Below are 13,763 nucleotides of genomic sequence, written 5' to 3' on the forward strand. Positions count from 1 at the left end.
ACTATGGCTGTAAGATGTGTAACACACTATGGCTGTAACATGTGTAACACACTATGGCTGTAAGATGTGTAACACACTATGGCTGTAAGATGCATAACACACTATGACTGTCAGATGTGTAACACACTATGGCTGTAAGATGCGTAACACACTATGGCTGTAAGATGCATAACACACTATGACTGTCAGATGTGTAACACACTATGGCTGTAAGATGCATAACACACCATGGCTGTAAGATGCGTAACACACTATGGCTGTAAGATGCATAACACACTATGGCTGTAAGATGCATAACACACTATGGCTGTAAGATGCATAACACATTATGGCTGAAACACATCCGGCCGTGTTGGGAGTCCCATAGGGCGGAGCACAATTGGCCCCACGTCATCCGGATTTGGCCGGGGTAGACCTTCATTGTAAATAAGAATTTGTTCTTAACTGGCTTGCCTAGTTAAATAAAGGTTCAAAAAAGATGCATAACACAAAAAATGCATTTGGTCTTATATTCTCTATTACTATCTTTTATCAGTCTTTGGTTGAACAGTATATTCTGCACTCAACTTTGCAGTTTCTTAGGGCAAAAAGTGTGTGTGTGTGTATGTGTGTATTTGTGTGTGTGTGTGCCTCCTCCAGACACGAAGATAAGCAGGACCAGGTCTCACTGTGTGTGTGTTCTGTTAGATCACATGTAGATAAGTGGCCTTGGTGTCGGTTCCAATGGCGTTCCGTGCAGTACAGCGGTAGAACCCAGTGTCTCTGCTGGTCGGGTTCTGGATCACTAGGGAACCCTGGGGGCTCAGGTACCGGTTGCCATAGAGACGGGCCTGACCTGTGACCCTTAGCTGGGATTGGTCCGGCATCTCCCAGGTGATGGTCGCTCGGGGGGTTGCTATGACGTAGCAGGTGAGCTGCACAGCAACTCCGGGCCGGGTGTAGGTCAGGGGAGAGGGGCCGTTGGTGATGCGAGGGGGGTAGGCGATGACAATCACTGGAACTGTCAGGATAGACAAGGTGTCCTGATTGGTGGATCGGCAGGAGTAGGTCCCCCTGTTGAACACAGACGCCTGCTGCACAGTCAGAGTCCCGTCATCCAGGATTGAGTACTGACCCGTCCCTGCTGTCTGGCCCCGAGACACGATCCCCCCGCTGGGCAACGTCCAGGTCAGAGATTGGGTCTGGCTGGAACTCTGACTGGGGCTGTCTGTCTGGGGACAGGGTAGCCGTAGATTCTCTCCGCTTATGATGCTGACCAGAGAAGCTGATCTGCTGATGACCAAAAGCTTCCTCTCCGGGATGACACTCCTTGCTGCCTCTGACACTGGGCCTCTTGGGTGAGGTGTATCCCCTCGGAATGAAACTCCTGGTACTGTCCTCTTATCTCCGCCTACTGGGCGAGGTTTCTCTGTGCTGACTTGGCCTCCTAAGTGAGGTTTCTCAGTCGTGACTGGGCCTCTGGGGTGAGGTGTCTCCTCTGTAAATGCGAATCCTGAGCGAGGTTTCTCTGTGTTAACTGGGCCCACTGGGTGAGGTTTCTCTGTGCTGACTGGGCCTACTGGGTGAGGTTTCACTGTGCTGACTAGGCCTACTGGACGATGTTTCTCTGTGCTGACTGGGCCTACTGGGCGAGGTTTCCCTGTGGTCACTGGGCCTCTGGAGCGAGGTGGGTCCTGTGTGTCTAAAACCTCTAGATGTACCATTATCTGAGTCTCGCCCCTCTCACCACGAGCAACACACACCAGCAGGCCAGCATCGCTTGTCCTCACCCCCCTCAGCTCCAGGGTTCCGTTGCGGTGCACAGTGAGTCTGCTGCTGTAGTAAGGCGCCGGGAGAACCCCGTTACCAGGCAGCAACCAGGCCAAGCGGGGTGGAGGGAAACCCTGGGATGGACAGGGCAAAAGAACTGTCTGGCCTCTTACTGCTGAGACCCTCTGGTCTCCTACATTACTGACCCCATTATGACTCACTTCATTATTAATGAGACCATTACCAGTCCTGCCCGACTGAACCCTCCCTGCAGACTGACTGATGGTGATCACAGTACTGAGTCCACTACTGCTAACAACAGCTGTATGTCTGTCTGTCCCATCGAGTCCACCACTAGTCCCATTGAGAGTGAAGCTGGGTGGGGTCACGCTCACCTCCACCCCCATCACCCTGCTCCTCTCCCCAGCCACGTTGCTGGCTCGGCAGGTGTAGTTTCCTCCATCAGCCCCTCTAGCCCCCTGGATCACCAAGGAGCCATCTGGCCGCACTACAACTGGACCGGACCCCCCCACAGGGTAGACACGATTGATTGGAGAGAACCATGTGACTGTAGGGATGGGCTCTCCTTTGGCCCCACAGTTCAGAGCCACCACGCCCCCTTGTTGCACCTTGATGACCTCATATCTCGTTCTTTGGAAGGAAGGGGGTGAGGTAAGGACTTTGATCATCACCCTCATGGAGTCTCTCCCCATCTGGTTCTCAGCGTGGCAGACGTACTCCCCCTCCTCCCCCATCCCCACTGACGGGAGGAACAGAGTCCCGTTGTCAAACACCACCAGCCGCCTCCTCCGTCCCCCTTTCTCGTCCCCTTGCAACAGTACGCTGTTCACTGAGGTTCCGTCCGGTAGGCTCCATCTCACTGCGGGGTCAGGCTGCCCGGTGGCCAGACAGTCTACCTTTAAAGCTGCTCCATACGATACCACCTTCCGATTGGATGGCTGCTTTGGCTCAATCTTAGCGGGTTTAGCGGGCTTTGGGACCACGGTGACACGGAGGAGGCGGTAGTCATCAGCCAATTTATTTCGTGCGACACATAAATAGTCCCCCCCGTCTTTCTCCGTCATGGACTGGATATACAGCGTTCCATTACTGTGTACCTTCATCCTCTTGTCAAAACTGGAAATACAACACAGAGAGGATAAGGTTTGATACATCAGCACAAGACACAGACAATCAATCAATACAATAGAGACAGACTAGATTAAACAGATCAGAAATCAATATGGACAAGCACACACCTGTAGTGGGAATCCACTAGTTTCTTGCCAGGTACCCTCCAGACCACTCTAGGCTCTGGGTTGCCGGTTACTGAACATTGAAGGAGCAGAGTTTCTCCATATACAACTATAGAACTGGATGGAGAGGTGGAGAGGATCTTAGCCTTACTGAGGGGGGAGGAGGGCCGGAGAGGAGGGTTAAGGACGGCTGAGGAGGGGTTCAGGTCAGAGTTACTGTTAATGGAAGAGGAGGATGTAGTTTTATCTTTGGAGACAACACCTCCTCCTTCATCTCCAGTCACCAACACCCTCACCGTCCTCTTATCCCCGCCTACTGCATTAGTCGCCAGGCACTCATAGCTCCCAGAGTCCTTAGTGGAAAGCTTGCGTATCAGCAAGGTGGCGTTGGGGAGGACAAACAGGTTCCCGTTGAGGAATTGAGAGGGGAGCAGCAGCGTACCATCTGGGGTCCTCCAGTGGATGGAGGGAACGGGGGCCCCCCGGGCAGAGCAGTGGGCGTAGACAGGCATGCCAGCTGGCTGGGTTACCCTCTCCTCTCTCGGCTGCTGGATGGCTGGAGGCAGGAAGGAGACATGGAGTCGGACTGACAGACTGCTAGCCCCTGCTGGATTGGAGGCTACACAGCGATACAGTCCTCTGTCTGCTGGGCCGACAGCCACAATTCGCAGAGTACCATTAGGGAATATAGACACCCGGGGGTGAGGGCCATGGGCAGGGTTGGAGTTAAGGTCGGGGGTCAGGATGGAGCGGTCAGGTAGCACCCAGGACAGCAGAGGGACAGGCACCCCCTGAGCCCGACACTCCCACCTCACCTCTCCCCCCTGGTGCACCGTGACCTCTCTGTGAGTGGGTAGCTGAATGCGTGGTGGGCGGGACCAGACCTCCAGAGTCACCATCATGCGGTCAAGACCCACAGAGTTCTGTGCGCTGCAGATATATGTCCCCCGGTCCTGGACTTGCACACTCTGGATGAGAAAGGTTCCGTTGGGTAGGACCTGGAAACGCTCTGCCTTGGTGTCCAGTGATATCACAGCTCCTGGGCCAGACAGGAATACAGTTGAAGTCGGAGGTTTACATACACTTAAGCTGGAGTCATTAAAACTCATTTTTCAACCACTTCACAAATTTCTTGTTAACAAACTATAGTTTTGGCAAGTCGGTTAGGACATCTACTTTGTGCATAATGTTTTCAACAATTGTTTACATACAGATTATTTCACTTACAATTCATTGTATCACAATTCCAGTGGGTCAGAAGTTAACATACACTAAGCTGAATGCGCCTTTAAACAGCTTGGAAAATTCCAGAAAATTATTTAATGGCTTTAGAAGCTTCTGATAGGCTAATTGACATCATTTGAGTCAATTGGAGGTGTACCTGTGGATGTATTTCAAGGCCTACCTTCATACTCAGTGCCGCTTTGCTTGACATCATTGGAAAATCAAAAGAAATCAGCCAAGACCTCAGAAAAACAATTGTAGACCTCTATAAGTCTGGTTCACCCTTGGGAGTAATTTCCAAACGCCTGAAGGCACCACTTTCATCTGTACAAATAATAGTACGCAAGTATAAACACCCTGGGACCACGCAGCCGTCATACCGCTCAGGAAGGAGACACGTTCTGTCTACTAGAGATGAATGTACTTTGGTGCGAAAAGTGCAAATCAATCCCAGAACAACAGCAAAGGACCTTGTGAAGATGCTGGAGGAAATTAGTACAAAAGTATCTATATCTACAGTAAAACGAGTCCTATATCGACATAACCTGAAAGGCCACTCAGCAAAGAAGATGCCACTACTCCAAAACCGTCATAAAAAAAGCCAGACTACCATTTGCAACTGCACATGGGGACAAAGATCATACTTTTTGGAGAAATGTCCTCGGGTCTGATGAAACAAAAATAGAACTGTTTTGCCATAATGACCATCATACTGTTTGGAGGAAAAAGGGGGAGGCTTGCAAGCTGAAGAACACCATCCCAACCGTGAAGCACGGGGGTGGCAGCATTATGTTGTGGGGGTGCTTTGCAACAGGAGGGACTGGTGCACTTCACAATATAGATGGCATCATGAGCGAGGAAAATTATGTGGATATATTGAAACAACATCTCAAGACATCAGTCAGGAAGTTGAAGCTTGGTCGCAAATGGGTCTTCCAAATGGACAATGACTCCAAGCATACTTCCAAAGTTGTGGCAAAATGGCTTAAAGACAACAAAGTCAAGGCATTGGAGTGGCCATCACAAAGCCCTGACCTCAAGCCTATAGAAATGTGTGGGCAGAACTGAAAAAGCGTGTGCGAGCAAGGAGGCCTACAAACCTGACTCAGTTACACCAGCTCTGTCAGGAGGAATGGGCCGAAATTTACCCAACTTATTGTGGGAAGCTTCTGGAAGGCTATCCAAAATGTTTGACCCAAGTTAAACAATATAAAGGCAATGCTACCAAATACTAATTGAGTGTACGTAAACTTCTGACCCACTGGGAATGTGAGGAAAGAAATAAAAGCTGAAATAAGTAATTATCTCTACTATTATTCTGACATTTCAAATTCTTAAAATAAAGTGATGATCCTAACTAACCTAATACAGGGAATTCTTACTATAATTAAATGTCAGGAATTGTAAAAAACAGAGTTTCAATGTAGTTGGCTAAGGTGTATGTAAACCTCAGATTTCAACTGTACATATTGAGTGGCATATTGTGTGACAGTAGTGAGTGCATTGAGTAAGGTGTATGAATGACATAGTACGTATTGTGTGTATGTGAGTGACCGTAGCATGTATTGTGTGTAGAATTGAGAGTAGAGTGTGTGGCGTACCTGTGGAGACCTTGATCCAGGTGATTGTCGGAGGAGGCTGTCCAATGGCCTCGCATGGCAGGAGGGCGTCACTCTCAGCTGGGACAGACATGGAGCGTACGTGGGGGGGAGTGATAAGGGGCCTGACACGCAGGACAGGGGTCTGAGGGGGGCGTTGGGCAGTCACATTACGGTGTGGAGAGAGGGGAGGGGAACGAGGAGGAGTAGAGCCAGTGTTGACCCCGGCCTGAGGGTCTGTGGTGGGTGGGAAGACCTTGGGAGGGCTGGACGGAGCTCTTGTGGTGAGAACTGCAGAGGAAGGGGTCTCTAAAATGTCTGGGAGAATAAGTTTGGGGTTGGCATGGTGTGGGAGAGAGGGTGCGTGTTTCATTGGGGGTGGAGTTCTGACTGGGTCAGGCCTAGTGATAAGGTGTTGTGGGTCGTTGGGGTAAGGTGGGGGGCGGTAGCGACTGCGATGTGAGTCTGGGATGGCATTTAGCCCAGGATTCCTCCAGACTGTTGTAGTAGTAGGAGTGGTAGTCGTAGTTCTGGGAATAGTGGTAGTAGTTGTGGGAATAGTGGTAGTAGTTGTGGGAATAGTGGTAGTAGTTGTAGGAATAGTGGTAGTAGTTGTGGGAATAGTGGTAGTAGTTGTAGGAATAGTGGTAGTAGTTGTGGGAATAGTGGTAGTAGTTGTAGGAATAGTGGTAGTAGTTGTAGGAATAGTGGTAGTAGTTGTAGGAATAGTGGTAGTAGTTGTGGGAATAGTGGTAGTAGTTGTGGGAATAGTGGTAGTAGTTTTGGGAATTGTGGTAGTAGTTGTGGGAATAGTGGTAGTAGTTGTAGGAATAGTAGTAGTAGTTGTGGGAATAGTGGTAGTAGTTGTAGGAATAGTGGTAGTAGTTGTGGGAATAGTGGTAGTAGTTGTAGGAATAGTGGTAGTAGTTGTAGGAATAGTGGTAGTATTTGTGGGAAAAGTGGTAGTAGGAATAGTTGTAGGAATAGTTATAGTGGTAGTTCTTCTCATGGAGGTGATGACTGTAGAGGAGGTGATGGCTGAAACGGTGGTAGCTGCTGTATCAGTTGTGTTTGGGGACAGTAGTTGTGTTGTAGATGAAAGAGAGCTGTTTATTTCTGACTCTGGTTGTCTCTCCTCTGGTTCATCATGTGCTAGATAGACTGGTTCCCTCTCACTGTGTTCTTCATCAGTGGCTGGTGGTTCCATCTCACTGTGTTCTTCATCAGTTGCTGGTGGTTCCATCTCACTGTGTTCTTCATCAGTGGCTGGTGGTTCCATCTCACTGTGTTCTTCATCAGTGGCTGGTGGTTCCATCTCACTGTGTTCTTCATCAGTTGCTGGTGGTTCCATAACACTGTGTTCTTCATCAGTGGCTGGTGGTTCCATCTCACTGTGTTCTTCATCAGTTGCTGGTGGTTCCATCTCACTGTGTTCTTCATCAGTGGCTGGTGGTTCCATCTCACTGTGTTCTTCATCAGTTGCTGGTGGTTCCATCTCACTGTGTTCTTCATCCGTGGCTGGTGGTTCCATCTCACTGTGTTCTTCATCAGTGGCTGGTGGTTCCATCTCACTGTGTTCTTCATCAGTGGCTGGTGGTTCCATCTCACTGTGTTCTTCATCAGTTGCTGGTGGTTCCATCTCACTGTGTTCTTCATCAGTGGCTGGTGGTTCCATCTCACTGTGTTCTTCATCAGTGGCTGGTGGTTCTATCTCTCTGTGTTCTTCATCAGTGGCTGGTGGTTCTACCTCTCTGTGTTCTTCATCAGTTGCTGGTGGTTCTACCTCACTGTGTTCCTCCTCAGTTGCTGGTGGTTCTACCTCTCTGTGTTCTTCATCAGTTGCTGGTGGTTCTATCTCACTGGGTTCTTCATCATTTGCTGGTGGTTCTATTTCACTGGGTTCTTCATCAGTGGCTGGTGGTTCTTTCTCATTGGGTTCTTCATCAGCAGCTGGGTAGAGGGGTTTTATCTCACTTGGTTCGTTCTCAGTGCCCGTAGGTGTTGTTCTGCCTGGTGTGGTTCCAGTCCGAGGGGGAGTTGTTTTGATATCCTCTGGGTTGTGTTGGTTGAAGACAGATGGAACCTGCTCTTTTGGAGTGGCCCAGACCTGACCCTCTGTTTCATCATAACTCTGTTTGTCTGTATCGCTGTGTGTAACTGTGGGTGTATGTTTGTCTGTGTGTGTACTAGTTGTTGTGGGTGTATATTTGTCTGTGTGTGTACTAGTTGTTGTGGGTGTATGTTTGTCTGTGTGTGTACTAGTTGTTGTGACTGTGGGTGTATGTTTGCCAGTGTGTGTGAGAGTGTGTGTGCAAATCTGTGTGTGTGTGCTAGTCGTTTGGGACCTGTCAGGGAGCCGGGAAGCAGTGTTTGCTGAGTGAGTCACCCAGTCTGTGTGTGTCTGGGGGGGAGAGGCAGGAAAGAAAGCAGGGGGGGAGACGGATGTGCTTGATGGAACAGGGATCCTAGTAGAGGATGGAGCAGTAGTTCTAGTAGTGGTTGTAGTAGTGGTTCTAGTAGTGGTTGTTGCAGCTGCTGGCAGTCCCCTGGGGTCAGCAAGTGCTGCTCTGGGGGTATTCTGGCGAGAGGAGGTTGGACCTGGGGTATTCTGGCGAGGGGAGGTTGGACCTGGGGTATTCTGGCGAGGGGAGGTTGGACCTGGGGTATTCTGGCGAGAGGAGGTTGGACCTGGGGTATTCTGGCGAGGGGAGGTTGGACCTGGGGTATTCTGGCGAGAGGAGGTTGGACCTGGGGTATTCTGGCGAGAGGAGGTTGGACCTGGGGTATTCTGGCGAGGGGAGGTTGGACCTGGGGTATTCTGGCGAGGGGAGGTTGGACCTGGGATATTCTGGCGAGAGGAGGTTGGACCTGGGGTATTCTGGTGAGGGGAGGTTGAACCTGGGGTATTCTGGCGAGGGGAGGTTGGACCTGGGGAATTCTGGGGGGCGGTGGGTCGTCCTCTGGGTCTGCTGATCCGTCTCCTCTGGCCGGGCCTTCTCCTGGAATTCCAGGGGATTCTGGATTGCGATGGGACAGAGTTGGAGAATGTTAACTGTCCAGAGTTTGTTGTTCCATACCTCCTCCTCTCACCTGTGGTCCTTACAGGATTAAGGACCACCTCTGTGCTAATGTCATTGATGCTGGAGGTTGGCTTTGCGCTTTTAGGGGAACTCTCTGTCTCTGTTCCTGTCCCTGTATCTGTGTCTGTGTTTGACTGAGGGGTCTGGGGGAAGTTATTGATCTGATCTGCAGTGTTTGTTGTCTCTGGGGCCACTCTATCCTTTGTTAGCAGGTCTGGGATCAGTGATGTGTGGACAGTATTCAATCCCTCTTCCTGTAGACTGGGGACATCTATGGAAAAACCCTCTGTGGTATCAGCCTCTGACTCCAATACAGTACGTTGAGGGGATTTTCCTCCCACTGTAACCTCTGGTGTGCTCTTTGGTAGTGTGGTGTTTGGTAGTGTGGTCTTTGGTTGTGTGGTCTTTGGTTGTGTGCTGCCTGGCTTTATTCTGGTTGTCTGCATTCTGGTTGTCTTTGCTTCAGTTGGGGATGCTGCGGTTGTCTTTGCTTCAGTTAGGGATGCTGCGGTTGTCTTTGCTTCAGTTGGGGATGCTGCGGTTGTCTTTGCTTCAGTTGGGGATGCTGCGGTTGTCTTTGCTTCAGTTGGGGATGCTGCGGTTGTCTTTGCTTCAGTTGGGGATGCTGCGGTTGTCTTTGCTTCAGTTGGGGATGCTGCGGTTGTCTTTGCTTCAGTTGGGGATGCTGCGGTTGTCTTTGCTTCAGTTGGGGATGCTGCGGTTGTCTTTGCTTCGGTTGGGTTTGAGGTGTTTGTCTTTGCTTCAGTTGGATTTGAGGTGGTTGTCTTTGCTTCAGTTGGGGTTGATGTGGTTGTCTTTGCTTCAGTTGGATTTGAGGTGGTTGTCTTTGCTTCAGTTGGGGATGCTGCGGTTGTCTTTGCTTCGGTTGGGTTTGAGGTGTTTGTCTTTGCTTCAGTTGGATTTGAGGTGGTTGTCTTTGCTTCAGTTGGGGTTGATGTGGTTGTCTTTGCTTCAGTTGGGGTTGGGGTTGTTGTCTTTGCTTCAGTTGGGGTTGAGTTGGTTGTCTTTGCTTCAGTTGGGGTTGAGGTTGTTGTCTTTGCTTCAGTTAGGATTGAGGTGGTTGTCTTTGCTTCAGTTAGGATTGAGGTGGTTGTCTTTGCTTCAGTTGGGGTTGAGGTTGTTGTCTTTGCTTCAGTTGGGGTTGAGGTTGTGGTCTTTGCTTCACTTGGGATTAGGGTGGTTGTCTTTGCTTCAGTTGGGGTTGATGTGGTTTCCTTTGCTTCAGTTGGGGTTGAGGTGGTTTTCTTTGCTTCAGTTGGGGTTGAGGTGGTTGTCTTTGCTCTAGTTGGCGGGGCTGAGGTGGTAGTACGTGCTCTAGTTGGGGGTGATACATATAGGGAGTCTGTGATTTTAGGGGCAGTCCTTTCACGTATCTTAGCCAGCAGCTCGGCCCATTTCTGAGGGTCTATCTTGTGTTTGGCCAGGTTAAACCTCCGACGGCCCTCCAGCCTGTTCCTCTTCTGCTCCACAGGGAAGCCTCTCCTCAGGGGCCTCCTTCCCCTCTGAGGGGGTCCGCCTCCCTCCACCCTCACCATGTGAGATCTGATGGGGGGGCGCCGTGTCAGGGGAGGTTTAGGTCTAAGACCTCTCCTCCTGGTGTTACCTGCCCTGGTGTGCAGTATGTTCACCTCCTCCTTGTCATTTCCTGACACCCCCTCTTCAACCTCCTTGACCTCTAGAGGGACTGGTACCCTGTTGGACAACCCCACCACAGACTGTGGCCTCATGGGATATCTCATGCTTGATGAGATGTCGGTAGGACGTGGGGTTAGAATCAGTCTGGTGGAGTGAGAGTCAGTACCGTGCTGGTTCACCGCTACACAACGGTATAGTCCTGTGTCTCTCTGCCCAGGGAAGGGGAGAGACAGGGTACCATTGGCTAAGACAGTCACCCCTGCCTCCCCCCTTCTTCTCCCCTTGTTCCTACTCCCTACCACTTCCCCGTCAGGAAGAACCCAGTTCACCTCAACCTTCGGTGAACCAGAGGCCTCACACGGTAGACTGACAGGGTCTCCAACCAATCCAGTCACAGCAGCGCCTAGCTCCTCCCCTGGGGGAGCGTTGGATGATTCTACTACCACCAGACGGAGGGGGAGAACATCGACATTTCCGCCCGCCCGGGCCACGCAGTAGTACAGTCCAGCATCAGAGTGATCCACTCTCTGCAGGATTAGCCCTTGGCCAGACACCCGGACCCTACCATCTGAGCTGTGGTATGGGAAGGAGACTGTTAAACCATCTGGAAACACCCATTGGAGCCTGGGGTCTCCAGAGCTTAGGTCCTCAGTAGAGCTAAGGACAGGACAGGGCAGGTGGATCTGGCTGTCTGTGGCTGCTGTAAAAGCTGTGTGGGTGTGGTTGGTCTGGATGAGGACCCAGGGGTGTTGGGGGTCTGGGGGTCTGGGGGGGCAGACACCAGGGTGGACAGGGTCAGTGTAACCCTGTGGGTGCTGGACAGAGCTCTGTTGAACTGGAGACTAACATGGGGCTGCAGTAACCAGGCAGGATGGGCTTGGACACTGGCCCTGACCCCTGTATGGTAGTAGCCCTCTCTCTCTGCTCTCTGTCTGTACCTGAAGGACATGAAATGAATGTGTTGGGGTTAAAACAAAATTGTTGGATAATAACAGAGGAATGTGTTGTGTGTGTTTCTGTAATTTCATACCTGTAGGCAAGTGTTGGGGCTTTACTCAACATGATTTCTCTCTGAAGCCTGGCAGGTGTCTCACTGTAGTAGGCCATCAGCCTCCACAGCCTCTCATAGCTGTGCCCATCCACCCCACAGACCAGGGAAAGGGAAAGAGAGAGGGAGAGGGGGGTGGAGGAGGAGGAAAGTTGTGGTGGGGTAATGTCAGGAGTCTGTGAGGAGTGTGTGATGTTACACTTCAGATCAACGGCATTCCCCTGTTGGTCGGACATCCCCAAGGAGGCGTGACCTAAAGCCTCTCTAAAAGTTTCTATTGACTGAATTCCGCCATCCTCCTGAGATGAGGCTCTGGGATTGGTGGCAATTACAGGCGAGGAGCAGGATAAGTCTTTCTGCTGCAAAAGACCACGTCCCTTCAGGTGATTGGGTGAGGCACAGACCAGGCACTGTGGCCCCGGACATTTCAACATCCCTGAGAGAGAAGAGAAGAATCAGTATTTCCTCACCCAAATAAGCATCCCAGTTCCAGTGATTTTGGGACTAGTGTAAGGACTAGGGGTTAGTGAAAGATCTAGGGGTTAGTGAAAGATCTAGGGGTTAGTGAAAGATCTAGGGGTTAGTGAAAGATCTAGGGGTTAGTGAAAGATCTAGGGGTTAGTGAAAGATCTAGGGGTTAGTGTAGTGTGATTGTCACCTGGGTGAGAGATGCTCCAGGCCTGCAGCCAAGCCATGCTGCAGTCGCAGGTCCAGGGGTTGGCCTGCAGAGCTAGGGACTCCAGAAGAGGGGCGGTCCTCAGTATGTCTCTGGGCAGGTTAGTCAGACTGTTGTTGGACACGTCCAGATGCCTGGGGAGAGGAGGGGATAGTCCAGTCACAAATGACACACTATCCACTAAGTAGTGCACTACTCTTTAGGTGTGACCTATGACTAAGAGTGAATACATGAATAAGTGAAGACTGTAGAAAACCCACCTGAGGGTGGAGTAGCAGAATGTCTGCAGTAGGGACAGAGTGCAGAAGGCCTGCGGGTGCAGCTGGTGGAGCCGGTTCCCCTGCAGTCGGATCAGTCTGAGGTTGGGGAGGCGGAGCAGGGCCTGGGGGTGGAGGGACTGCAGCCAGTTGTGATCCAGGTGGAGGCGCTGTAGAGAGGACAGACCTGAGAAGCTCTTTGCTGAGATCTCCCTCAGCTTGTTATAGCTCAGCTTCAGGACCTGGGGGGGAGAGGGATGGATGGATGGATGATTGAATGAATGATAATTGACAATACATGGTATAAACTCCTCCAGCTATCAACAACAATACATACACATCAATGTGAGTCAAATGAACACAACAACACAATAACAGTGTCTAAGCTCAATAGAACAATTTACATTTGCTTCCAATTATTAGCTCATTTGACCCCTCTCCTCTCAGTACCTGAAGGGAAGACAGATCTTGGAAAGCTCCGTCGGGAATCTCATGGATGTCATTCCCATGAAGCATCAGCAGCGCCAGCCTCCTCAGACCGGCCAATGAGTTGTCTGGGATCCTGCTGATACTGTTGAACCTTTTAGAGACCAGAGACCAACAGCATCAGCCAATGGAATGCCTTTAAAATGTGTGTGTGTGAGAGTGAAAGTGAAAGTGAGAGAGAGAGAGAGGGGGGGGGGTTCTGTATGTATTTGTGCACAGTCCTTACCCCAGGTTGATGTGTAGTGTGTGTTGCGGTAGGGGCTGTGGTATGTTAACCAGAGATCTGAAGGTGCAGTGTAGTTCAGTGGGCTGGTAGCAAGAGCAGGGCAGAGGGCAGGCACCACCAGGAGACACCAGGGTCAGCAACACCACAGCCAGGGACACACCATACACACTGGGAACCATCTTATATAGGAGGGCCGCTCACTGACAATATAGAAATATATATGTCAATGTGACACACACACACACACACACACACACACACACACACACACACACACACACACACACACACACACACACACACACACACACACACACACACAGTCTCTGCAGTAACAACTATCATGCAGGGTAGATGCTCTACAGACTATCAGAAGCATTTCAACTAACTATCTACTAACCCTAACTCTTATCATAACCCTAAACTTAACCCTTACCCTAAACCTTAGCAAGCAATTACTTATCAACAGATACTTCGCGGCAGTGTAGCCTAGTGGTTAGAGCATTG

General features: G+C 50.6%; 1 protein-coding gene across 1 annotated transcript; it reads right to left on the reverse strand.

Annotated features, from left to right (window-relative positions):
• Positions 1 to 236: 236 nt before the first annotated feature.
• Positions 237 to 13,435, reverse strand: LOC135519225 (matrix-remodeling-associated protein 5-like). Its single transcript, XM_064944336.1, is given in 14 exon segments — positions 237 to 2,886; positions 3,009 to 4,044; positions 5,831 to 6,673; positions 6,872 to 7,045; positions 7,400 to 8,013; positions 8,173 to 8,392; positions 8,696 to 9,332; positions 10,209 to 11,312; positions 11,315 to 11,501; positions 11,594 to 12,047; positions 12,270 to 12,421; positions 12,548 to 12,786; positions 12,995 to 13,124; positions 13,257 to 13,435. Coding segments are annotated over 14 exon segments (8,172 nt in total). The 3' UTR covers positions 237 to 683.
• Positions 13,436 to 13,763: the final 328 nt, after the last annotated feature.

This window comes from Oncorhynchus masou, chromosome 29 (genome assembly GCF_036934945.1).
Source record: "Oncorhynchus masou masou isolate Uvic2021 chromosome 29, UVic_Omas_1.1, whole genome shotgun sequence".
Taxonomy (NCBI): Eukaryota; Metazoa; Chordata; class Actinopteri; order Salmoniformes; family Salmonidae; genus Oncorhynchus; species Oncorhynchus masou.